We start from the raw sequence: 26,802 nt of genomic DNA, 5'->3' as shown, positions 1-26,802 counted from the left end.
TAAAAAGCCATTGAGATGTTTGGGCTTAGGTATGTGTCAGGTGCCTCCAATAGAAGGACCAACCAGCGGGAAAAGACTTCCTCATTCGCGCATAGGAACAGTGCCATCTTTGTGCACTGCCAAGAAAAGTTGGATGCAAAACATCATGAACGTGTTTGGGGCTAGGTATGCTGCAGGTGCCTCCAATAGAAGGTCTGGTGGAATGATTAAAGTGATAATAGACCAACCAGCGGGAAAACAAATATCCTCATTCAAGCATAGAAATTGCACCATCTTTTTGCACTGCCAAGAAAAGTTGGGTGTGAAAATGACTTTACAGTGTTTGGGGTTAGGTATGTTTTCACAAAAGCAGAAGCAAGAAGGAGAACAAGATGTAGAAGGGAGGAATTTTTCAAAAAGTAGAAAAAAGTCATTCTGCTACAAGCAAAAACCTGTGAGTACACAGGCAATTTGTTGAGTTTCAGGCTTAAAGGACAACCGACGCCTCCAGACAAGTTGTATGTATGTATGTATCAAATGACTTCTACTGCGCGTATTTTACAAATATTCCACAGCATGTAGCTATATTTTACGATTTGAGACTCGCACTGAATATTCAGGAAGTCTTGTTTTCCAGTTGATGACGATGCCTGACGTGACGTCACATCTGGAACGCCCCTGACCGAGAAAGCGACACACAATGCATTTTGGGTACTTTTTTTGGTCTGAAAACTTCGTGTTTATCCGCGTTGATGGCAAAATCAGAAGGAAAACACATAAATAATGCAATCGTGAATTGTTGTGTGTTGCACCAACACTACTATTTGATACTCGTTGACACAAATTCCCAGCAGACAAATCAGCCCATTTCCAACAGAGCTTGGGCACCATCGTGTGCATTTTCTGGGACGCTACATTGGAGTCCTGACGGCTCAAATTGATATGGGAGGACTTCCTTAATCGATTGCAAACATTTATGCTTTCCTCTTCAGAACTATTTGAATCATATTCATAACTGGATACGCATCCAGTTACAAGAAAGCATCTTCTCCAAATCTGAAGCCATTGTTTTGATTCTAGAGCAAGGCAAGACGTCCTGGCGTGACCTCACAAAGGGGCGGGACCTTCTGAAACTCAGCGTCTCTGAGGTCATTTTGAAGTAGTTTTGGGATGTCATTTTTATTGGTGTTTTACATTTGACTTAACATATCAGCCTGCGTGTTTTGGGTATTTTAGATGAACGTTTTTCTGACATCAGTTAGGAAACAAAAAAATGGTGTCGGTTGTCCTTTAAGGTGAAACATTTTCCATTTTTCATCCTATTCTGGAGTTATCAGGGATGCAATGTTGAGTTGTAGAGGAAATCCCATCAGCCAGCTCTAATGGAGCAAGTTAGTCTTATCATTAGCTTACTCGAGTGTGCCGGACCTTGATGCGATGATGTCTGACTCTCCCTTGCAGCGCCTGCGGCTTCCTGCCATTCGCCAAGGAAAGTGGTTGCATCCGCGGCGACGCGCCATGCGCATGAGTCATATCCCACTGCATGTGGCCTTGGGTCAGCGATGCCCCCCCCCCCAACCCAAAAAAAACCGTCAGCTTTTGCAGACAAAATTTCCAATCCTGACTCCGTTTGATTATTGTCTAGTTGTATTTGTATCTGTTTGAAGTCAAACTAAAGATTTGCTTGCTTTAAATAGGAAATTGGGGTGTATATTTTACAGAACTGTTCACTTGAAGAATTTCCTATGAGATTTCCTTCAAATTCTCTTCTACCAGATTTTGACCAATCATGTGCGGATTTAACCGAAGGGGGGGGGGGGGGGGGGGGGGGGGGGGGGGGCAAAATTGGCTCCTACTAGCTTGTATTGTATGATGACCAAAAAAGCCAATTCATCAACATCCTAAAATCATATTAATATGAAAGGTGTGCATATGAGACAACTGCTGAGTGGTTGCACCTTTTCAGCAGCACTAATGCCAGCACTGTTTTTGATTTGGGAGGAATGTCAGTGCCATTTGACCGTCATCGCTGGACAGCTTGTGTTTTTTTTTGCTTGCGGGCCGGCGATGAGGAGCGTCAACGCAAAGAGCCAATGTGTACGTGGAACTGCCGCGGCTTGGAATTGAAGCGGATTTACGTATCTTTTAATCAATGGATGCTGCATTTGCTTTCAACATTTAGCTTTTAGCTAACGTGCACATTTCACCGCGATGTCCCTGATCCACTGGTGAAAAGTACTCTTTGAGCCTCTCCTTGCAATGGTAGAGAAAGTGCTTAAGATTGAGTGACTGACTGTCTTGTGTCTGCCCGATCTTCTAAAGCTAATCCAATCCAATCCATGCCAATCTCCCAGATTCCTACATAAAGTATCCATTCCTGCCTTTATACATGAGCATTCAATTTAGCCATAATTTACCAAGTAGCTCAAACATCTTACATTGATAAGCTCCTGAAGATACATGTTGGACATCCTTGAGATTTAATTCAATCCTTGGTTTGCTTGATGACCAGATTGATTTTGTACCATTTTATTCAAATTAACCTTTCAGATGGTGGATAATGTATGTAGTCGATCTGAAATTTTTTAAACCCATGCAGTGATCATTTCATTGGTAGTCAGACAGTTTTGACATTAACTTCTCAATTTATACTCGCACATCAGGCTCACCACATCTCACAGCTGTCATCTTAATTACATTTGCGTTTTAAATTCACTTTGTCGCATTCAGCGACTCGTTCTCCCTTCGCTCATTTGCAGCATCAGCAGCAAACCCTGCACACCGTTGATTGTACACAAAAGCCAGAATTCTTATCACCAGTTAATGACCCCCGGCGATGTGGAGGAAAGCTGCTGGCAACACAGGATTAATTATAGTTGAAGCATGTCTATCTTGTTTAACTTTCTCAAGAGCGGCTAATTCTTCAAACATAAGGACGTGAATAGCATTTGTAGTGCAAGGGCAGTCAGTTGGTTGGCAATGCTCAAAGTGGAAATTTTAAATTGGATACACGATCCTTTCGTCCTTGCCTGTGATGTATATGTACATATAAAATCAATCGATCAATCCTTTGTATTTTTGAGTAGTAGGCGCCATGGTAACAAAAGCCATGCTTTCATGCTTTTAGATGCTCCTGAAGTATGGGGGTTGACGTGAGACTGAACCAACCACTTAAAAAAAGTGTAATTTTTGATCCTAGTGGTAACTTGAGAAACAACGTCGAGACAGCCAGAACTATGTAAAACATTTTTTTATAAAAGCAGTCTCCTGAGCTACTTCCCAAGAGACAAATGGTTACTGGCAACATGGTACAAATTGTCAGAAAGTCTTAGGTAGATTGGTCAATTTAGGCTTGGCGGGATCTAAAGCAAGAAAAAGGCTTGCCATCAAGTAAACATCCAATCCTGGTATCGTTGATCTGAAGGATTTATTTGAACTGCGTCATTGGCTGCAACATTGGAGGAGGAATCTTCTCTCTCTTCAGTAAGCTGCTTATTGTTGGTCTGTTATCTAAGCAAATTCAAAGAAAAAAAACATCAACGGATGACAGCGGTAACTGCAACAATATCAAGCAAATTATGATTCTAGCCAGGAGCAGGTTGAGTTGATGAAACTGTTGTTGGTAACCAAACGGTGGGCTTTTCTTATTTTTTATCCCAACTGGTGGGTGTGATAGTTGACATATAATCATGTTAGCCACTTCTGCTCTATTCCAGAAAACTGGACATTGGAAAACTGTCCAATCGGACACATGCAATGAGGGTCAGATGTATGACTCTCACAGCATGTCCATGTATCCCGGATCTCAAGGGTGGGAACGCTTTAAGCCCAGACCATTTATGTAATTTCCAAATGAGCTCCAAAGTGAATTACTGGGTTTTTGACTAGCCGAGGCAGTATTGATATTACACCCAGGGACTCCGTTTGTGTTTCTTAAATATACAAAAGTTAAGGCATTGCAGTTCATCAGTCTGTGGTTGTGTTACTGCAGTCAGAATCCAAGTCTTACATTCCACTGACATTAAAAACCGTTGTTTTCTACACTCACATTAACTCATTCACTGCCAGACGACGTGCAAAAATGTGTCCACTCCAGTGCCAGGGTTTTTGTCATTGTCACTCAAATTCCAGGACCCACAGAATATTGAGTTTTATAACTAAATAATGGCAACCCCTTGAAGGGAAAAGCCGAAAGGAAAACAAGAGAAGTAAATAATCAATCAATATAGGATTAGAAACATTAGATTATCTTCTTTCATCAGTGAAAAAGAGTTGCTTCCTAAATAATATGGGTCTGGAGTTATGAGAGCTTGAATTTAGGGTGGCTGTCCACAATACAATGCAATAGATACATATTGGTTTATAATAATACATTTCATTTCGAAACTCCGTTGAAAACTCTCAAGGTCACTTTAGTCACAGAATAAGTTTTTCTGTGGGTGAGCAGCGGCAGCCACACGCGCCAACGCTCACTCAACCCGCAAGTAACTCAAATAGATAGAAAGCTAGCTAGCTAATAGATAGCTACTGATAGCTATTAGATAGCTAGCTAGATAGGTAGCTAGATAGCCAGCTAGTTAGCTACACAGCTAATAGATAGCTATTAACCATTAGATAGGTATCTAGATAGCCAGCCAGCTATACAGCTAATAGATAGCTATTAGATAGCCATTAGATAGCTAGCCATATAGCGAGCTAGATAGCTATTAGATAGCCATTAGATAGCTAGCCATATAGCCAGCTAAATAGCTAATAGCTAGCTAGCCAGCCAGATAGACAGCTAATAGATAGCTATTAGATAGCTAGCCATATAGCCAGCTCGATAGCTAATAGCTAGCTAGCTAGCCAGATAGCCAGCCAGCTAAGATTGCAAATAGATAGCTCGGTAGCTAGCTAGATAACTAAGTGTGAGTTCGTGACCAAAACGTGAGTGCAACTCGCTGTAAATATGGGAACTTCTTGTGATGATTCTCATATAGCGCTTTAGCAACAGCTGAAGCTGAAAACAGCGCTAACATTGAAAAAAGAGAAATTATTCCCCCTTGTGGAACAGTGCCAGTTGTCTGGCCAGCATTTTATTGGCATCCCATCAAGAAAAAACAACACTAGAACAAATTCAGGAACGGCGCTGTCATATTTTCAATTCCTGAACAAATTCGGGAAAGGCAGTGAATGAGTTAAAGGACAACAGACGCCTCCAGAAAAGTTCTGCCCATAATTTGTAAAATCACTTCAAATGACTTCGACTGAGCGTATTTTACAAAGATTCCACCGCATATAGTGATATTTTACAGTTTAAGACTCGCGCTGAAGATTCACGAAGTCTTGTTTTCGAGTTGATGACGATGCCTGACGTGATGTCACGTCTGGAACGCCCCTGACTGAGAACGCAACACACAATGGATTTTGGGTACTTTGTTTGGTCTGAAAACTTTGTGTTGATCCGTGTTGATGGCAAAATTAGAAGGAAAACACAAATAACGTGATGGTGAATCGTTGTGTGTTGCACCAAGACGACTATTTGATACTAGTTGACACAAATTCCCAGCAAACACATCAGCCCATTTCCAATGGAACTTGGGCGCCATCTTGTACATTTTCTGGGACGCTACATTGCAGTCCAGACGCCTCAAAATGTCACAGAAAGACTTCACAAAGCCATCACATTGGTGTCATTGACGACTCGAATTGATATGGGAGGACTCCTTTAATCAATTGCAAACATTTATGCTTTCCTCTTCAGAACTATTTGAATCATATTCATAACTGGATGAGTAACAAGAAAGCATCTGCTCCGAATCTGAAGCCATTGCTTTGATTCTCGCGCAAGGCAAGACATCCTGGCGTGACATCATGAACAAGGGGACGGGACCTTCAGAAACTCGGCACCTCCGAGGTCATTTTGAAGTAGTTTTGGGAGACTAACTCATTTTCATTTGACTGAAAATATCAGCCTGCGTGTTTTTCTGATGTCAGTTAGGAAACAAAAAAATGGTGTCGCTTGTCGTTGAAGTGTACGAGCAGAGATGCATTGCGGTGGACTCACAAGTGTGTTTGGTTGCCTGCTTGATCCAGGGATGTCGCAAAGCCTTCTCCGGGGTGAGACGCTTTGTTGCATCGTATCTGCTCAGCGATGCACAAGCACTTAATAGACCCTCAAACAATTCTGTGAACCGGTTTGACTACTTGAAGGTTTGTTGTAATGATACTTTGCGACGAGTGCGTGTACCTACTCGAGACAGCACCGAATAAAGTCCAGAAATTTGGGATTTTTTGACTTCAGTCTGGTGGCCAGAGGTGTTTTGGGTGGCTTTTTGTCTTCAGACTCCGAGCCGTCTGGAAATTGGTTGGGTATATGATCACGATTAGATTCTTGCGCTATAGATTACGTTACGATAAGCTTCGGAAAACTCACCGATAGAGTAGTTTTTCCTGCTCGCCGCAGCTAGCAAGTCTAACGGTGGGAGGCCTAGCACCTAAGGAACAGTCACGTTGAAGTTCCTAACAATGGCGGATGTCCAAAGCTATGTGCTTATATTTACCCTGGTTATACAATTAAACATGTCGCCTTTGTCTTTTCCTTTGAAGAGAAAAAGGCCCCAGTCGAGCTCAGCCAGCGTGCAGCCTAGACTCCACATGTCCGATGCGGTGGTACAACACCTGCCAAGGAGACGCTCCGGCGCCATGTAGGCTAGCGTCTGATTGGTGGGCCGACCTGTACGAGAATCATACATTGAAAATCTCGGCCGCCCATAAAATAGAAGGTCCGAAAAATGGCTTGACTGGGCTCTTGTCTCACCATGTCAGAGTCTCACCTCTGATAAAGATGCTCCCTCCGAAGTCACTTACTGCTGCGTTGTTTTCCTTGTCCAACAAAATATTCTCCTGAAGTCATCAAAAAATAAGATTAAATCGATCATATCGTTTGATAACAGACATATTACAATCAAATCGTGGAAAGCAATATTTTGGCAAGGTCGCATCATAGTCGTCAGTGCGAATCTAGTTTGTCAAAGTTGTCCTCAGAGTCCCGGTAATAATATTTACACAATCAATTCACTTACCATCTACCTCCAAATGTTATGAGTGATTGTTTGCCGAGAAAGCGCTGGTCAGACCTCTGGCAATGTTTTCCCCTACCAAGAGGGGTCAGCATTTGCATGTTGTCTTTGTTACAGCTTTAAAGTGCTATATAAATAAACATGGATTTTTTTATATTGTTTGTTGTACAGCTGCCCCCATTTCAAGCTCAGATAACTCTAGACCCATATAACTTGGGAATTAACTCCTTTTCTTCTGATGAAAGAAGATAGCTAAGGTTTCTTGCGCTCAATTCAAGGTTTATGCAGTCCTAAAATTCAATATTCTGTGGGTACTGCATTTTGAGTGAAAATGACAAAAACCCTGGCACTGGAGTGGACACATTTTTGCACATCATCAGGCAGTGAATGAGCTAAATAGTCACTCCATTGCAAATGCTTTAAGATTTGCCATCTGAGTCAACTTTTGTTATGGGACTGCTTTTTCCTTCTGCGTTTCATAATTTTGATGCTGTGAATTGGGAAATTCTCCATTGCAAGACACATAAAGGTTATCTTATCTTGTGAGCCTGTTTGCAATTGTTATGAAACAAATGTAGCAATCTACGATTATGTGAGACTCTTGGTGGGGACCCTGCTCTTCTGTTGTTCCCGATTTATTTGCTATCTATTAGCTATCTTACTGGCTAGATAGCTATCTGTTAGCTATATAGCTAGCTAGCTATATAGCTGGCTATCTATTAGCTAGCTAGCTAGCTTTCTATCTTTTTGAGTTACTTCCGGGTTGAGTGAACACTGGCGCGTGTGGCTGCTGCTCCTCACCCACAGAAAAACCTATCCTGTGACTGTAAAGTGACAATTATATATATATATATATATATATATATATATATATATATATATATATATATATATATATATATATATATAAATGTATCCATATTTAACTGCCTCCATTAGAAACGTTTTTCATCATTTCCTGATTTTAGCTTGCTTGAATCTTGTTAAAATAGTTGGATATCTGTCCAGTTAATCTGAGTTCTGTCTTTACATATCTAAATTACCATTCACTGTGAATTTAGCATGTTCCCAATACGTAGTTGTATTTTTTGTCAGAAACAGGAATTAAAGGCACACATTGAACTGTTATGTGTGAATTATTTGCTGTGCTGGCTGTCGTATAAATACGTCAGCATTTTATTCAATTAGTTTGTGTTTTAGTGCTTTCATTAACAAAGTGGCTTTTATTTCAAATAAAACCCTGCTATTGTCTATTGACAAACAGCCATTGCTGAGCCAGCCCTCCTCTCATTTGAACTAAAGGGACGTTATTTGTGCTTTGGACAGACAGCCATAGTCGTAAAACTGTAGACGCAGTATTTCAATGTCCATAAACTCGTCTGCTGTATCAGTAGGGACGGATCAGCGTATATATTTCTTTGGACAAATTAGTTTTTGTTGTTATTGTCTTACTGGTTTTAAGTCTCCGTGGATGAGTTGCACATCCTTGAGGACTTTCAGGCACTTGAGTACATCGATGGCATATTTCCTGATATCGGTCTCACACAGTCGTCGCAATTTACTCTCCACCAAGGCTTTGTGGAGGTCTTTTCTAAAAAGAAACACGTGCATTAAATCAAGACTCTATCGACCTCATCAGAGGAAAGTCTTGACCTTACTCAAATAGTTCAAAGGTGATGCAGAGGTGACTTCGGAAGTTGAAGTGCTCCTTCATGTGCACCATGTTGGCTTTGTTGGTCCTGTCTAGTCGCTGCAGAGTCTTTAGATTGTCCAACTCTGTCTGTGCCATCTTATGACCTCTTGAAGCAGAAATGATGTCATTGCACCGGTACATAATGTGACAACACAATTGAATGTCTGCTCGTTTGTAAAAACGACCCATTTTTTTCAGTGGAACCCAAAATGAGCTAGTTCCGGAAAATGGCATCTAATCACCGCCATCTTTCCCTAAAATTTCACAAGATTATGCCAAAACACTGGCCAAAATAAAAGCAGTGAAATTGGTGAGCGGTGATGTTGAAATGACAGATTTTGACGGAAAAAAATATATATTTGTGGGTTATTGAGTTTTCGCCGTGTTATTTGACATGTCCTTGAGTATGCGGTCAATAGATTGTCTGTGCTGTGACTTTGCAATTGTGCCCTTAGAACATGACTATATGAAGTACTTTCTGTTTTGTATTCTCCCATTGACTGCCCCCTTCTACTATGCAGAGTCTCACAGGTCAGTTTTGGTACTATGCAGGCATTTGATTTGGGGTAGGAGACTGTGGTGTGTTTAGGGCATCTCAAGTACACAATTACTAGACTCTTTTGCATGTAATTTCACTGCCTTTCTCAGAACGCCGCCTCTGCCTTGATACATCAACAAATTTAATGTGCCATATGATGCTGCCCGTACGCTGGTTTTGGTTAGCATAAACTACAGAACGGAAGAACTCTCAATGGTGATTTCAAAGTCTGAGCTGAGATGGTAGGGTTCTTACTCCGTAGTGTTTCGAAAGACCTTGATTGCAACAAGTGACATGGTCTTGTGGTCCCTGCATTTGAGCACCTTTCCGGCCAGACCCGATCCCATCAACCCCAGCACCTCAAAGCGGTACGCTAGGTGGTCTCCAGCTCTCTACAAATAAATTAGTAAATCCATAGTTGAGGAACTTGCGTGTTGTCTTCAAGAAATGAGGATCTGCTTCGTGCAATCAGTGGATGCTTACCACTTTGTAAAACCCTTTGGAGTCGTCGAAGGACTCGCTCTCCATCGCCGATGTGGAGTCTTTGGAGCGTCGCATTTTCTTGGCCTTTTCTCCCACGTACCACACATGACGGTATTCCTTGATTTCGTTCTGCTCGTATGGCGTCAAGCATCTCTTGGTATCCCGGAGAACCGCTGTGGCACAGTCGGTTGTGGTTTACATATTTGTTGCAACAGTATAGGAAAGTATCAAAACAGCATTCGAGGCATTTACATTCTGGCGTCCTGCACTGTGACTGGGAGGTGAGGATTCTGTTCCTGGAACAGCTTTTGTTTACCTGAATAGAAAGCATTCAAAGAGATTAAGAATAGCCTTCATGCTGCACTTTATTCTTAGGTATTGCCACTTCTGTGTGTTTATGTCTAGAGGTTATGTTACATTGAACTGTTAAGACTCCCACTCAGATCTGAATTTCTGGTACCCGGGTGCAACCCAATAAACAATGAAATAATAGCAAATCTGCTATGCAAAATAGGACTGCTGTGTCTTCGATCCTTTCAACCCCACATTGTGATCTTCAATACTGCAATGTGATCGATCATTTGACCTGAAAGACAGCACATGACCCAAGCACCCCATCGAAGTAGATGTTGGGAGCTAGCGGCAGTGAAGTAGGGTTGTCTCGACAAGAATGTTCTTGTGATGTGTATACATATATAGTATATAGTACGTATATAGACATTACTATACACTACGTGTATAGTAGTGTCTCGGTCTGTAACGTTTCATTGCCAGAGAGCCTTCAGTTCATGGAGCATTGAGGCCAGGCAATGGTCCCGATTTCGAGTGTTTTCAGAAGAGGACTGTAATATCGGTTGTACTTGAGTCTTGCCTCTACGTCTCAGGGCAACTGGCCAAAGTCACTATCAATATTTCAATTCAATTTGCTGTCTCTGCGTTGTTTAACATTTGTGCAATGTCTCAAGACCAATGTCGATGTCATTTGTGTGCTCCATGGGCTGAATGCTTCTTCTCTCATCCAACGTGTATCCAGTGGCAACCGTCCTTTTGGGGCAAGCCGACTCTCCTCTACCAGCTCGTCTTGTCAAGAAAATCTTGTCTCTTATATGAGACCAGTTTATCAAATCCATTATTAGATTTATTGAAGACATGGGAGTGTAGGTTAATAGTCAAGACAAAAGACTGCACAAGACAAATGGTAAAGAGATAACGGGATCCGACTTCCAAAAAACAATTAGAAAGATAACTACAACAAGTGTACACAAAAAAAGATGGATAGGCCTCGTCAAGAAAGGATTCATGTCTACTTCGATTTTAACATAACATCGTTACACACCAGCAATGGTGCAGTTAAATTCAGGCCCAACTAGTTTGCTGCCATAGAAAATAGTATTGTTTCCCATAATATTGGAACATTCAATTGAATTTTTCAAGAGACGAGCCCCAACCCAGACAGATCCATCCACATATGTGTACTCACTCGAACACAGACTTGTTGGGCTGGCGTTGAGATTGTTTTCTGCTGAGTCATGGGAATTTGGGGGAACCCGAGTCTGGTTTTGTACAATGGGTTCGACGGCAGGGAGGTCTGATGTTGGACTGCCACTTGGATGTTTTTGGTTGATTTCAGCGGCTCCTTGTGGTGTCTTGTTTGAGTAATCTAGAAAATGATAAAGTCAGTCGATGTCATTGTCATTCGTAATACTTTTCATTTGAGACGGCAACTATTGATCGCATATTGATTGATTCAGGTTTGCCTAAACCTGAATGAAAGTGCAAGAGGCGGACAGATCGATTCAGATTTCAATACCAATGTTGCCACTGTTATTGATCGAAACATGTCATGAATGTTCAATTTGTTGAATGTGTTGCTTAAGTTTTATCAAATACAGTAAAGTCTCGTTATATCGATATTAAAGGGAGTCCGAAAAAATATCGATATAACCGGGACTATCGATATATCCGACCCTGTTTGCATGTAATTTTCTCCGTGCGTGCATAGAAATAGTATTGATATAACCGGGACTATCGATATATCCGATATCGATATAACGAGACTTTACTGTATCATTTTTTTTCAGTCAATGCTTTGGGCGTTCTTAAGGTATTTGTTCTTGTTTTCACTATCAATGTTCATATACTGTCTCTGGTTATCCTCCTCCTCTTCTTTTCCTTTCGGCTTTTCCCTTCAGGGGTCGCCACAGCGAATCATTGTCCTCCATCTTTCCCGGTTTTGTGCATCCTCTTCTCTCACACCAGCTACCTTCATGTCCTCTTTGACCACATCCATAAACCTCTTCTTCGGTCTTCCTCTCGGTCTCCTGCCTGGCAGTTCAAGGCTCAGCATCCTTCTCCCAATATAGTCATTCTCTCTCCTCTGGACATGTCCAAACCATCTCAGTCTGGCCTCTCTGACTTTCTCTGCAAAGCCTCTAATATGAGTTGTCCCTCTAATGTACTCATTCCTGATCCTATCCAACCTGGTCACTCCCAAAGAAAACCTCAACATCTTCAGCTCTGCTACCTCCAGCTCTGCTTGCTGTCTTTTCTTCAGTGGCACCGTCTCCAGTCCAAACATCATAGCTGGTCTCACCACTGTTTTATACACTTTTCCTTTCATTTCCTTTCATCCTAGCTGAAACCCTCCTATCACACATCACACCTGTCATTTTTCTCCAGCCGCTCCAGCCTGCCTGGACACGCTTCTTCACCTCTTTTCCACACTCTCCATTGCTCTGGACAGTAGACCCCAAGTACTTAAAATCCTCCACCTTCTTTATCTCTTCTCCTTGGATCCCTCTCATTCACACACATATATTCCGTCTTGCTGCGACTGATCTTCATTCCTCTCCTTTCCAGGGCATATATCCACATCTCTAGTTTCTCCTCCACCTGTTCCACGTTCTCGCTACAAATCACAATGTCATCTGCAAACATCATGGTCCAAGGAGATTCTTGTCTAACATCGTCTGTCAGCCTGACCATCACCATAGCAAATAAGAAGGGGCTCAGAGCTGACCCCTGGTGGAGTCCCACCTCCACCTTGAATTCCTCAGTCACACCGACAGCTCTCTGGTTATACAGCTAGACATATAGATTTTATTTTTGGGTAGGTTGGTGGGTAGGTAGGCGGGTAGATATAGACAGAGAGAGCGAGAGAGAGAAAGAGAGAGAGTTTGCATAATAAAAGTGAAAATACGATGGTGCTTCCTCTAATTTACATGAATTTTATTTCGTACATTGATGGATTCAGAGTTGTATTTACAATGCGTTCTTATAGTAATTAACAATGTTATAGTGTTGCTGTGGTTGTTGTTTTTTTTAACGTTTTTACTCCTTTCCGCAAAAATCTTATCTCTCTGCGTCCAAAAGGCCTCATTGCAAACTAACCGTATTGAGGTGCTCGTTCGTTGCCTTGTCACTTTTTGGTAGAGCTGCTTGCATCTTCCCGGGTGCCGCTTTCGAAAGTGGCGAGCATCTCTCCTTCTTGATGAGTGTCGACAAAAGTCGTCGTGGTCTTTCGCACACTCCCGGCGGGGCGTGTCCATGTCGCAGGCGCTTTTATTTGTAATAAAGTGGCGCTGTCTCGTCATCGCCGCATGAAAAGTGCATTTGGAGCCTCGCGGCGACACGTCAACGTCGTCAAGGATGTCAGGTGATAGACAGGCGAGCTCGAGTGACGCTAGGGGCCAGAGGGGATAGTTGTGAAGTTTCTGCTAACGGGGGGCCGGGGGGAGGGAAGGTCGAAAAAATTACACACAATTGTGCAGCCTGACCGCGCACAACGCCGCTGCCACGGCAACACGCGAGCAATATCAAAACAGACTCAACAAGTGCATGATGCACAAATAGGATGCTCAGTGTGTATCTTCAGCAGGAATTGAGAAAAAATAAAATAATCCAGTTCATTTCTAAGCGCCTTTGAAAACTCTCAAGGACGTCAGGTGATAGACAGGCGAGCTCGAGTGACAGTAACAGCATCAGCCTTTCTGCGGTTGAGCAGCGGCAGCCACATGCGGCAACGTTCACCCAACCCGGAATAACTCACATCAGTGACGTGCAGTCAGTGGAGGCAGGTGAGGCAGTGCCTCACCTGTCATCATGGAAAGCTGTCATGGAAATATCAAATGAAAAAAAATAAATGAAACAGTTAGATGTATTTAGTGATTTGTACTTTAAAGTTCTTGTCCATTTAACTTCACCGTTTTAGGATTCTTTTTCAAAATCGCTAAATTTTCACATTTACCGTTCAAATACTAAGTAGAGACGAGCGGTGACGTCATTGATGACGTCAGTGCCTCACCAGCCATGAACCTCACCGCACGTCACTGACTCACATAGATAGAAAGTTAGCTAGCTAAGAGATAACCTATAGATAAGTAGCTTGCTAGTTAGATAGCTAATAGATAGCAAATAGCTACTAGCTAGCTATGAAGCCACCGAGCCATGTAGCCAGCTAGATGGCTAGCTAGATAGCCAAATAGCTAGCTAGATATCTAGCTGGGTAGCCAGCCAGAGAACCAGCTACATAGCCAGACAGACAGCTAGATAGCTCACAACGCAAGGAAAAAAATGTGAATTAAGTTTTAAACTATGATTAGCGCTTGTATGCGGAAATAAAAGAACCTTTATAAGAAAATAGAAACGGAAAAAAAATAGTGGAATTCCGCTAAATAGCGGACGCCTGTGATCCCTGTAAATAAATAAGAACACAGGTTCAAATGGCTCCTTAGTTGCCATCACAAATATACTATATCCGCCCTCGCTGCCCCTATTATGATGTAACAGTGAAAGTCTAAACTGATTATTTGTATTATCATTTTTCTGATGATATTTAGTTTATCTTTACGAACACCACCAAAGTTGTGGTTTCCATGTGGCAAAACGACAGAAGGCATGAAATATGACAATTCAAATTGGTCCTATTGCTTGCAAGGTCCACCCTCTGGTATAGCTTTGTGAACAGAATGCATGCACAGATTGGTCGCCAATCCGATCCAGTGACTGGCTGACATGTGAGAGAAGTGTGAATTCATGTTGCTGCGCATCACTTGTAAAATCATTCGTGGTTGGGGAGAAACAATCAAAATCTTTGAATCCGTCTTTGTTCATCAAGAACCGCTTTGGCTAGCTAACTAGGTAGCTAGCTGTTTGCTATCTATTTGCAATGTATTTGCTATATATTACCTATCTTGCTGGCTGGCTAGCTATCTGGCTGGCAATCTATGAGCTATCTAGCTGGCTATCTATTAGCTTAATAGCTATCTAGCCATCTAGCTAGCTATCTAGCTGACTCTATTTGCTGAATAGCTATATATCTATCGAGCTAGCTATTGAGCTGACTATCTATTTGCTGAATAGCTATATATCTATTTAGCTAGCCATCTATTAGCTAGCTAGCTCACCTTCTATCTAATTGAGTTACTTTCGGGCTGAGTGAACGCTGGCGCGTGGTGCGGCCGCTGCTCACGTAAAGAAAAACTTATCCTGTGACTGTAAAGTGACCTTGAGAGTTTTGAAAGACGCTTCTAAATTAAATGTATTATTATTCTTATTATATTCCATGGGTCTTAAGTTTCTTCAAGTCACACGTTATTTCCTTGCTGTTTGCACCATCTAGTGGACGTGAGGCATATCACACCTCACTCGCAGCTGTGAATTGATTCAGACGTAGCACTACTGAAGGCCTAGTGATGAAATCCACGGCCCGCCACTGGAATCCAGGCTGTAAATTTGAGTCAGTGTTCACCGCAGCCCAATACTGAGTGTTTATAGCACTTATTTGGGATACACCAGCGGTCAAGTGGAACAGTCAATCATGTGGATCACTGCGTGGGGAGAAAGAGTTTATTCCCCTGATAACCAGACTCACAGGACAACATACATGGGTCATTGCCCAGGAAATTGCACTTTGTCAAATAATTAGTACAATCGAACAACACTCAGCTAGTCCTAATCTCTACCTCCCCGCCCACCTTCCCCCCACCAGTGCTCACAGGAAGTGCGATGGAAGGATCCCCAGCATCCCTGATGAAGTAGAGCGCTCACTCCAATATTCCGGCCCACTGCTGCCCTTTTCTGGCGTGAGAGGTAAGAGGAGGACATGGGAGGATTTCATCAGTCACAACCAGGAAATGGATCTTGTCATAGATACCAACCAGAACTATTTTTTTTCTGCTCTATGTTGCCAAGTAAATGCAATGCATCCAGCCATGTGCTGTTTAAAAAAAACATGAAAAAGAAGGAAAAAATGCCATTGGAGAACATGTTATATGTGCCCCAGGAATTTTCCCGAGTAACAAGGGACAGGCTTTTTATAATTAGTTTTATTTTTAGTATTTAAATTGTATTTTTAAGCGCCTTTCAAACTTTCAAACTGTCAACAATTGACAGGCCATTCCTATGTAATCTAATATACAGTGATGCCTCAGCTTACGAATGCTTTCGCTCACAAACTTTTCGCCTTATGAACATTAAATTCGTGAGTGTCACGGTTTGCAAGGTGGTGATGGCGGTTGTGGATCCCAAAAACCAGGCAGGAGGGAGCAGCAGGTTGTATTTGACAAATTGTCTTAAAATAAAGTCAGCAGGAACAAAATCTAAAACATCCAAATCATCTGAACAGAAAAATACAAAGTATCAAAAAACTAAGAATAAAAGTCTGCCAAGATGAAACTAACTTGACAGGGTGCAGAAAACACATGCACAGTATACAATGCATACAATGCACAATGCAATGATCCGACCCCAAATGGTCGTGCCGGGAGTCCTTTTGACCGCCACTGACTGGAACGACCAATACCTGCGCGGCTGCAGGCAGGGCCGACCGCCACCCATTGGTCGCCAACCAGATCATGACAGCGAGAATATAAACTTGGCATACAAACTTGTTTTCGGCGGACAAACCAAAGCACACAGCGCCATGATGGCTGGCGGACTAGTCTTTGGCAGATGAACACCAAACCACACGGTCGAACAGTGCCACGGTGGCTGCCGGACTAGTTTTCCACAGCTTTCCTTGAGTGCCCACGGGGTTTGTTATGGAGTGGAGTACCTTTGCTATTTTGGGACCGAAAACGACCCCACCACAGGCTAGTCTTAAGCCAAAGAGGACACAAAAGAAAATTACGGTCGAGCAGAAGAAGGAGATCATCGAAAAGCACAAACGAGGTGTGCGTTTGTGTGACTTAGCGTCCCACTACCCGTATGCTACGTCGACCATTGCTACGTGTGGCTAAGGGTGTTTCTGTGTTGTCTGAGCAATGGTCTCGGCAATGGAAGAGGTTGAAAAATGTCTGTTGATTTGGATTAACGAAAAGCAGCTAGCAGGAGACAGTGTGAGTGAGAGTATTATCACAGAGAAAGCACAGCAACTTCACTCTGATATCATCAACAGGCATATTTCTTTAATTACAATACAATAACACATTTATTATACATAAAATAAGGTATAGTTGTGTTGTGTTGTTTAGTAGAAAATTGTGTTTTATGGCAGGGGTGTCAAAGCAATTTTTTGCCACGGGCCACATTGTAGTGAATGTGTCCTCTTGAGGGCCATTATGAAATTGGGGAAGCCATTAGAATGTTTAATTCCCTCCACATATTACATATAGAGAGCACAACAAATTAACGAATAACTAGTTTGAAAATCTGAAGTCAAGAATAATGACTGTTATTGTTGTTTACATCCAAAAATATGACATTTTGGTTAGGATTTTAGCAAGCATCATGGAATTTCACAAGTTTGGTTTGCTTTCGCGGGCCAAAAAAAACTATGTGGCAGGCTGGATATGACTTTGACACCTGTGCTTTAAAGTGAGTTATTATTATTATTATTATTATTATTATTATTATTATTATTATTATTATTATTATTATTATTATTATGATACATTTCATTTAGAAGTGCCTTTCAAATTCCTCAATGTCACTTTACAGTCACAGGATAAGTCCGGAATAACTCAAATAGATAAAAAGCTAGCTAGCGAGCTCGTAAATAGATATGTAAGAAAACAGCCGCAATATTTGTGACATGCACTGGCACCCCCTCAAAGTCAGTTAGCAGTACGCGGACATGTTCCTCTTCAAGTTGAGCCCATGCAAGCTCTCGTTGACTATGCGAAAGCTAATCTTGAGTCAATTTACTCGGCAGAACTGGACTTTGTGAAGTGATTCAGACCTCTTCAGTCATGATTGACTCTCTTTGAAGTCTGGTTTCCATTGGACGATGAGAATAAACCTGACAGCATCAATGAGGTACCGAGGGAGAAGATTCCTTGGAGGCAAATCATTTGCATGTTTGCCCAAGGAAATGAAAGAAAGAGGAAAAAAAGGGGAACTCTGATGTACGGATTTAATGAACTTGTGAAACTGTGCAGTCGTGGTTCATGGATATTTATGTGTATGCATGCTGGGTGTTTTTGGGGTAAAGTGGCGCCAGTCGAGCGTTGGCGCCATTGATAAGGCGCATGTGCGCCGCGACAACACTGAATTGAAAAACAATTCTTTTCCTGTCGTACTTTTTAACTCATTCACTGCCATTCCCGAATTTAGTCCGGAATTGAAACTATGACGTGGAGCGCCATTCACGAATTTGTCCCGGTTTTGTTTTTTTCTCGCGGGGCTTTCCGATAAAGCGCTGGTCAGACATCTGGCAATGTTTTTTTACTCCCACAAGGGGCAGCATTTGCCCTTTATCCATGTTATAATAATAATACTACTAATAATAATACATTTCATTTATAAGCGCCTTTCAAAACTCTCAAGGTCACTTTACAGTCAGGATAGGTTTTTCTGTGGGTGAGCAGCGGCAGCCACACGCGCCAGCGTTAACTCAACCCAGAAGTAACTCAAATAAATAGAAAGCTCGCTAGCTGGCGAATCGTTAGTCAACAGGTACCTAGCTAGATAGCCAGTCTGCTAGATAGCCAGCCAGCTAGATATTGAATAGATAGCCAGCTAGATACTGTAGCTATTTAGCCAGCCAGATAGCTAATAGATAGCAAATAGCTAGCAAGTGATGAGGATAATAATAATAATAATAATAATAATAATAATAATAATAATAATAATAATAATAATAATAATAATAATAATAATAAGACAGTTCTTTTATAAGCACCCATTTGTTCCAGCTTCAGATGTTGTTAAAGCGCTATATAAACCAATGGTGAATGTATTGCATTGAATTTTGTACAGCCGCGGCTTGGAATTGAAGCGGATTTACATGGGACAGGAGATGTAGATTCCTCCAGAGTTTTATGTAAAAATATACATTCAAATTTGAAGATTGGCTGTAAATAATTGAATCTATTCCACTATCTAAAACAATGTGATCGGAACAAAAAACTAAAATGTATTTAGCATTAGGCAAAGTTCATTGTCAATTTCAGCGTCAGCGCAGAGCAGCAATGCATGGAATTGAAGCGGATTTACGTGGGACAGGAGATGTGAGTCAATCTCTTTTCATCAATGTAGGCTACAGCTTCGTGTTTGCTTTCAACATTTAGCTTTGTAGTAGACGTGTACGTTTCACCATGATCCACTGGTGAAAAAGACGCTTTGATCCTCTTCTTTCATCTAGAACTGCTTCATACAAGATCCAATGACTGCCTGTGTCTTTTGTGTTGTGTCACATTTTTTTGTTGTTGTTTTGACTTCAAGATGGCGCCCCGAGAGTGGCTGCTCCTGTGTTTTGTATTTCTACTTCTTCCTTTTCTTTCCTCGTCCTTTCATCACCTTTGCGGCTGTGAAACTGACAGTGCATAACATGGGCATGTCCGTCAGAGACACTATGGTGGCATTTGAACCCTTTATTTCAGGTTTATTATCCTTTCCAAGAAAGAGAAAAAAAATTGATGGAGCTTGAAGGGCTTGCCAAATTTGTGCCATCAAAAAGTACTCATGGATATCATTGCAATTATACATTTTAATGCTGATTTTAGAAAATATTTTTTTTGCGTACATGTTCAGTTGTTTTTTTTCTGATAGGCCATTTCACCTTAGGGGATGTCACATAGAATGCAGTAACAAGAACTCCTAATTTCTTTTTGTGACTGACACTTAAAGTCGATACCTCCCACCGGAGGATCACAGCAACATTGTATTTGGCCTGGGTACATGCTGCTCAATCAGCACTCGACCAGACAGGTTTTCAATCTTAAACCTTGAGGGGGATTTTTTTTCTTTTTATTTATCCAAGCACTGTAGTGGTTTGAAAGGCATTTTTTTTGGGGTGCATTTGTGTCGATGAAAAGTTTTCTTCAGCCGTGATCTGTACTTGTGTCGGACGTTTCACTCCTCATCCGAGAAGCTTTGTCAGCGAACTAAACATTTTGCTGGTATCTTTGGCCCTATATATATATATATATATATATATATATATATATATATATATATATATATATATATATATATATATATATATATATATATATATATATATATATATATATATATATGTGTGTGTGTGTGTGTGTGTGTGTGTGTGTGTGTGTGTGTGTGTGTGTGTGTGTCTGTGCCAGACCAGCTTTGAATTTATTCGGGAATTGAAAATATGACAGAGCGCCATTCCCAAATTTGTTCGGGTTTTGTTTTTTTCTTGTTTGGGTGCCGATAAAGTGCTGGCCATGGCCTCTGGCATTTTTTCCCATTCCCACAAGGGCGCAGCATTTCCCTTTTTACATGTTAGCACTTTGTTCCACCTTCAGCTATTGTTAAAGCGTGACATAAACCAATATGTATGTATTGCATTGTATTTTGGACATCCACCCTCATTTCAAGCTCATATAACTCTAAACCAGGGGTGTCCAAAGTCGGTCCTCGAGGGCCGCCGTCCTGCCTGTTTTCCAGCTCTCCCAGGAGCAACGCACCTGATTCAAATCATCAGGACCATTTTGATGCTGCTTCAGAGCTGGCTGATGAGCTGATCATTTGAATCAGGTGTGTTGCTCCTCGGAGAACTGGAAAACAGGCAGGACAGTGGCCCTCGAGGACCGACTTTGGACACCCCTGCTCTAAACCCATATGATTTAGGAATCCTCCTTTCACTCAGGAAACTCCTTTTATCTGATGAAAGAAGTGAGTCTAAGGTTTCTTACGCTGCATTGAATGTTCATGTAGTCCTAAAACTCAATATTCCGTGGGTCTTAGAATTCGATTGACAATGACAAAAACCCTGGCAATGGAGTGGACACATTTTTGCACATCTGGCAGTGAATGAGTTAAGTTTGAGAGACGACTTCCATTTTAAGGGGCTCATTTTGTGCCAACTACAGAGAGGAAGAAGAATGTTCCCGTATTGTGATTTAAGAAAAATGAGAAGCGTGTCAAATTGTGCGTGTGGTTAGCATCTGTAGCCATTTCTCCCTTCCTTCAACTTCCTGCAGTGCAAATGCGTGTGCTGCAAAAAGAGGAAGGAAGTGGAATCCCATCGTCACATTTCAACGGCAACGTCTTGCTCCTCACTCGCCAAAACACTTCTCCAACTCAAATTTCCTGCTACTTTTTTTTTTTTTTTTTTTGCTTCTTAATTTTTTTTTTGATCGACAGACTTTTCGCGCTTGCAGTCGTTGCGCGACCATGATGGCGAACAACGTCTCGTATGCGCTGCTCCACAGCGCCCCCCGCAGACCTCTGCTCAACAGGAGATGCCTGAGCGACGTGAGTATGACTTTTTGGTTCTCAGGCATTGCTGATTCCAGATGAGACGTTTTTGGCCCTTATGTTTGAAGTCCTCCATGGAGATAAAGAGGTAGAAATGGAGGGAGAGAGAGAGAGAGAGAGAGAGAGAGAGAGAGAGAGAGAGAGAGAGAGAGAGAGAGAGAGAGAGAGAGAGAGAGAGAGAGAAGGAGAGAGAGTGAGAGAGAGGGAGAGGGCAGGAGGAAGGGAGGGAGTGAGTCAGAGAGAGAGAGTATATGAGAGTGCGTCAGAGAGACAGAGACTGTGAGAAGTGTGTGTGAGTGAGTGTAAGAGAGAGTGAGAAGAAAGCGAGAGAGAGTGAGTGAAAGTGTGTGAGAGAGAATGTGAGAGAGAGTGTGTGAGAGGGTGTGTGTGAGTGAGAGAGTGTGACGGTGTGTGTGTCTGAGAGAAATAGTGAAAGAAAGAGAGAGAGTGTGTGTGTGTAAGAGAGAGAGAGCGAGTGAGAGAGTAAGAGAGAGTGTGAGAGGGTGTGTGTGAGACAGTGAGAGAGAGGAAGAGCGAGATAGAGTGAGAAAGAGAGAAAAAAATGTTAGTCTTCAAAGAAGCTTCATATGAACTGAAGATCAATCAAATCCAAATGTTTTCAACTATTATTAAGCCAGTACAAATGTTTCACATGAGAACAACCTCGTGGCAGACCACCTCAAAAAATATTACACAAAATTTACCTCAATTGAACTCATTCACTGCCAGATGATGTGCAAAAATGTGTCCACTCCAGTGCCAGGGTTTTTGTCATTGTCACTCGAATTCCAGGACCCACACAATATTGAGTTTTCGGACTGCAAAATTCCGATAAAATGACAACCAGTGATTATATTGCCTGTCTTCATTTTCATTTCTAAAGTCAAGCAGTGCGAAACATGGCCAGATATGTCGCGTATGTCTGCATTTTCAACACCTTTGACGACTCAACAGGGCTTCCATTTTCAAATCCATCAAATTCAAGACTTGTATTTTATTTTACACCTGAGGCGCACATCAGGCTGCTACAGTGGCTCACACATGACAAGTCATCCATTAGCAAGGATGCTCGGATTTATCAGCCACACAATCGCACACACAGGAAATTCCCCCACTTTGTTTTTTTTCTTCATTTGTCTGTCGTAGTTATTTGACAGGTTACTTCCTCGGGATACCGAAATGCCATTTGTACTTTTGGGAGGGGTCAATGGATTGGATTGGATGAGCCTTTATTATTCTCGCAGTGGAGAAATTGACATTTCACAGCAGCAAAGTGATGAAAGGAAGAAATAAAAGGAAAGAAGTAGAAAAACAAAATACAGGAGCTGCTGTAAAGGCGGCCACTCTCGCGGCACCATCTTGAAGTCACAACAACAGCAAAAATAATGTGACACAAAACAAAAGACACAGACAGTCATTCAATCTTTCGCATTTTCTGCACCCTCTTTGTTGGCTGAAACAGTTGTAGATGAAAGAAGAGAGGATCAAAGTGTCCTTTTCCCCAGTGGCTCAGGGACATTATGGTGAAATGTGCACGTCCGCAAGCTAAATGTTGAAAGCAACCACAAAGCTGTAGCATCCATTGACCAAAAGAGATTGTCTCACATCTCCTGTCCCACGTAAATCCGCTTCAATTGCAAGCTGCGATCGTTCTACATGCACACCAAATAACAATCAAGTGACATTTTTTGTGGTTATTATGACAAATATTTTTAATGCAATTATCACCCAGGGCTCAATTTTCCAATCTGATCTCATGCATGTGGTAGTGACTTTCTGTAAGAAACAATAATTCCTCACCGGGGGCGGTTAAACAAACATGTTTTGGTATCTTTCAACTGCAAAGAATCGTGCGCTTCATTGGGTTGGTGTCAGGGCATCCTCTTTTGTGGATAGTTTCAAGAGCTATTCCGTTTGCAGTGTTTAAAGGGACAATCCAGGCTTCCGCTTGCAAAATAGGAAATATTGAGTGCAGATCAGTGGGAAACAATATCAAAAAGAGTCTAAAACTAACCAATTTCATGAAAACTTCATTTTTTCAGCATTTGACATTTTAGAGTGTGTTGTTCATAGAAAACTTTCACATTTGTTCAAAAATTATTTTTATCTAGTGTGCATACTCTGATATTCAAGGGTCAATAACTTGATCTCATGCATGTTCTAGTAATTTTCTGTAACATGCATATTTTGGTAACTTTAAACTCCAAAGAATCGTGTGCTTAATTGGGTTGGTGTCAGGGGATCCTCTTTGCAGCTTTTGGGGATAGTGTCGAGGGCTATTCTGTTTACAATGTTTAAAGCAGGGGTCTCAAACTCAATTTACCCGGGGACCGCTGGAGGCAGAGTCTGGGTAAGCTGGGCCGCATCAGGATTTTCACATAAATGGAAAAATGAATAAATAATAAACCAGTAATAAATAAATAAAATAATTATAATGATCATAAGGCAGATACAGACGACTGAACAAAACACAGGAAACTAATTATTTTAATAAAGTTTCAAATGTCTGTATTCACCGTTCTTTAACCTTTAACTTTCTGAACATAAATAAAATATTGAACATGAACTGTCCTAAACATGGCTTCTCTTGCCTACTTCTTGCTGCTAGAGACCTGGCAGCGCTTCTTTTCACAAAGCCGAGCCACATTTGGCTTGAGGGAGGAGGCAGTGGACACTCTGAGTAGGGCTTGAAGATGCCCATCAGTAAGTCTGGACCTGTACTTGGACTTATTCAATTTCAAGGTGGAGAAGAGCTTCTCACATAAGTATGTGCTCCCAAAAAGACACATGGTCCGCTTGAACATTCGGGAAAGTTCAGGGAAGCTGGGGGTTAACTCTCTCAAAAATTGCCCAAGCTTGTCTGCTTCTCCATTCACATCCCTGAATTTGGCTTTGAGTGCAGAGTGGCACTGTAGGTCACAGAGCTCCATTTGGAACACACGAGGGGCATTTTGCACATCAAAAGAGAATGGGTCGGCAAAAATCTTAAATGTGGCTTTGTGCGTCTTGAAGTCTGCAAATCTGTGATTAAATTCCCTCTGTAGCTCCAAAATGGTGGTTTGTTCCATGATTTGTTCAGCGGTTTATTCAGCTCCACGCACAAGTTTCATTCATATCAATCATGCGGGCCGCACTAACATTAATCTTTCATGTCAAGGCGGGCCGCAAAATATTCTTTCGGGGGTGGCATTTGGCCCGCGGGCCGCGAGTTTGAGACCACTGGTTTAAAGGGACAATCCAGGCTTGCGCTTGTAAAATAGGAAGCCTTGAGTGCAGATCAGTGGTAAACGATATCAAAAAGAGTCTAAAACCAACCAATTGTCTCCCTCCTTCCCACTTCAGACCTCGGACCTGTTTGCCATGATCGAGAGGATGCAGGTAGCGTAAGTGGCTTTTTTTGCCAACTGAACCAGGACACGTCCTCTGGCAACTATTCAAACGCCTTTTCTCTGAATTTCACGCCCAAAATGCAATTTATTTCCTCTCCTCTTGATGCATCAGTCTTCCTCTTTTCCAACGCTTTTTTGGGGGATTCCGGAACAACCTGCAGCTGCATCGTTTACAGCAGGGGTGTCCAAAGTCGGTCCTCGAGGGCCGCTGTCCCGCCTGTTTTCCAGCTCACCCAGGAGCAACGCACCTGATTCAAATGATCAGCTCATCAGCCAGCTGTAAAGCAGCATCCAAATGGTCCTGATCATTTGAATCAGGTGCGTTGCTCCTGGGAGAGCTGGAAGACAGGCAGCACGGCGGCCCTCGAAGACCGACTTTGGACACCCCTGGTTTACAGTGTAACTCGCAATTTGCCTTTCATGTGTCTTTTGGGTTTTTGCTGGCTACAGCTTTTTTGCTTCCTTGCTTTTTTTCTGATTGCAATCACTCGAGTGGACTGAAGTTATTCATGAAAACTTTATTTGTTTTTGGCATTTGACATTTTAGAGTATGTTGTTCATAAAAAAAAAAAACATTCAAATTTGTGAAAAAAATATTTTGATGTAGTGTGCATACTCTGATTTTCGAGGATCAATAACTTCATCAGAGTAGAGAGCAAATTACATACAGCAATTTGAGAAGTTACATGTTTTTTTTTTCCACAATCAATGTGAAGGACAAAGAGACCCCCCATTCGGTTTTTCATCTATCCCCCACTGAGCGTGAGCTATAGACGATTGCATGAGTGCGGATGAGAAACCTCTCCTGGGCTCAATGACACGTAAATCCTGAAATGAGTGGAGCGGATGAATGACATGCAAATATTAATCAATAACCAGGATGTATTACAATACGCATCCTGTCTATCCATTTGAGAATTGTGAGTGCTTGGACGGTGAATAGAATCCTCTGTTGGAAGGAACTTGTGGCTTTTCGACTGAAGTTTCATGTTTTTTTTTGTTTTTCTTGTTTTTGTGTTCATGATGTAACGTGAAAGCAAAAAAAGAGGGACAGTTTTTTCAAACATCTCCCATTTTTGATTTATTAGCTCTCGTTGAAGGTGAAAAATTAAATATTGTGACTGCTTGAGAGCTGACAAGAAATGTCCTTGAAATTGGGGGTGCCCCTTATGATACGGTGCGCCTTACAGTGCAGTTTTTTCAGCCGTCATCTGTAGTTTGAAGGTGTCGGACGTTTCGCTCCTCATCAGAAGAGATTCGTCAGAGAAGTAAAATTGTGCTGGTGACCCTGGCCCTATATATATATATATATCCCTAATGGACAGAGGTGGCCTTGCCAAACATCTGCTCTCATGGGTCCCTGTGCTGGATTCACCTCAGGAATAGAAATATAGAGGTTATCAAAATGGAGAAGTAATCAGATTGGCTAATGAGGTGAAACCAGAGCCCGGGATAGAACAATAGAAAGTAATCAGATTGGCTTCAACATCAGTCCATCAATATGTCTTTCATTCCCTCTTCTTGAGCCATCTCCAAGTTTTACGGTGATTGGTTGAGAACTGCTAGCGCACTGAAAAGAAAAAGTTCCATGTTTCATTATGTTGCTTTGAAATGAAAAGGATATTGCCTCAAAGCATCCCTCGTTCCCCTTTTCTTCGTCTTCTCCCTTGTCCAAAAAGATCAGCATCAAAATGTGACGCTAACCCAACCTCGCTTTGGGGTTTTCCCCCACAAGCAGCTTACTGATCATCAGTGTTTTTTATTATTATTTTTGGTTCTTTCCCATTTGGTCACAAAGACGTTGGGCTTTGGAAAGTGTCAGCAGAATAAGAATACAGCGATACCTTGGCTTACGAACTTAATTGGTTCCCAGGAAGTGTGGGGAAGGCGAAAAGTGTGTATTCCAAAAATTAATTTCCCATTGGAAACCATTAAAATTAGAATAATCCGTTCCCAGGTCCCCATAAAACACAGTTGTCAAAGTCAAGGCCTGCG

The 26,802-nt window shown here is 41.8% G+C and overlaps 2 protein-coding genes across 22 annotated transcripts in view; one reads left to right on the top strand and one right to left on the bottom strand.

Annotated features, from left to right (window-relative positions):
* The window catches only part of rap1gapb (RAP1 GTPase activating protein b), a 90,424-nt gene that overhangs the window by 41,114 nt on the left and 22,508 nt on the right, over nucleotides 1–26,802 (top strand). For 9 of the 21 annotated variants that reach the window (XR_016116600.1, XM_089009876.1, XM_089009895.1 and 6 more), the window contains exons 2-4: nucleotides 15,744–15,844; nucleotides 21,305–21,415; nucleotides 24,761–24,796. The exons of 2 other annotated variants lie outside the window; for them this stretch is intronic. Coding sequence is in view for 16 of the 19 variants with exons in the window: in XM_089009876.1 (XP_088866002.1) it covers nucleotides 21,335–21,415; nucleotides 24,761–24,796 (117 nt within the window). In the remaining 3 variants the exon portion in view is untranslated. Of the gene's footprint in view, nucleotides 1–15,743; nucleotides 15,845–17,906; nucleotides 18,011–21,195; nucleotides 21,416–24,760; nucleotides 24,797–26,802 lie in introns of those variants that run through there. 10 more of the 21 variants (XM_089009880.1, XM_089009878.1, XM_089009890.1 and 7 more) reach the window with 7 other exon arrangements.
* Nucleotides 3,407–13,198, bottom strand: LOC148890603 (dual specificity tyrosine-phosphorylation-regulated kinase 4-like). The gene is made up of 13 exons (XM_089010974.1): nucleotides 13,145–13,198; nucleotides 11,235–11,414; nucleotides 10,007–10,070; nucleotides 9,755–9,927; nucleotides 9,527–9,663; nucleotides 8,699–8,839; nucleotides 8,493–8,631; nucleotides 6,795–6,864; nucleotides 6,522–6,694; nucleotides 6,395–6,455; nucleotides 6,213–6,315; nucleotides 6,026–6,102; nucleotides 3,407–3,489 (listed from the first exon to the last, which is right to left on the bottom strand). The coding sequence occupies exons 1-13, from the start codon at nucleotides 13,196–13,198 to the stop codon at nucleotides 3,407–3,409; spliced, it is 1,455 nt and encodes a 484-aa protein (XP_088867100.1).

The sequence above is a fragment of the Hippocampus bargibanti genome, linkage group LG12 (genome assembly GCF_051943395.1).
Source record: "Hippocampus bargibanti isolate YZ-2025 linkage group LG12, ASM5194339v1, whole genome shotgun sequence".
Lineage (NCBI taxonomy): Eukaryota > Metazoa > Chordata > Actinopteri > Syngnathiformes > Syngnathidae > Hippocampus > Hippocampus bargibanti.
Note: the sequence above shows the minus strand (reverse complement) of the source record. Positions and strands in the feature narration are given on the sequence as shown.

Bases quoted from the DNA above. Each gene is read 5' to 3' on its own strand.
- LOC148890603 (XM_089010974.1), bottom strand. From the start codon at position 13,198: ATGCAAGCAGCTCTACCAAAAAGTGACAAGGCAACGAACGAGCACCTC. The intron at 9,664-9,754 runs GTAAGCATCCAC...ATTTATTTGTAG, and splicing joins CCAAAGGGTTTTACAAAGTG to AGAGCTGGAGACCACCTAGC. The intron at 6,103-6,212 runs GTAGGTACACGC...ATCGCTGAGCAG, and splicing joins TTTATTCGGTGCTGTCTCGA to ATACGATGCAACAAAGCGTC.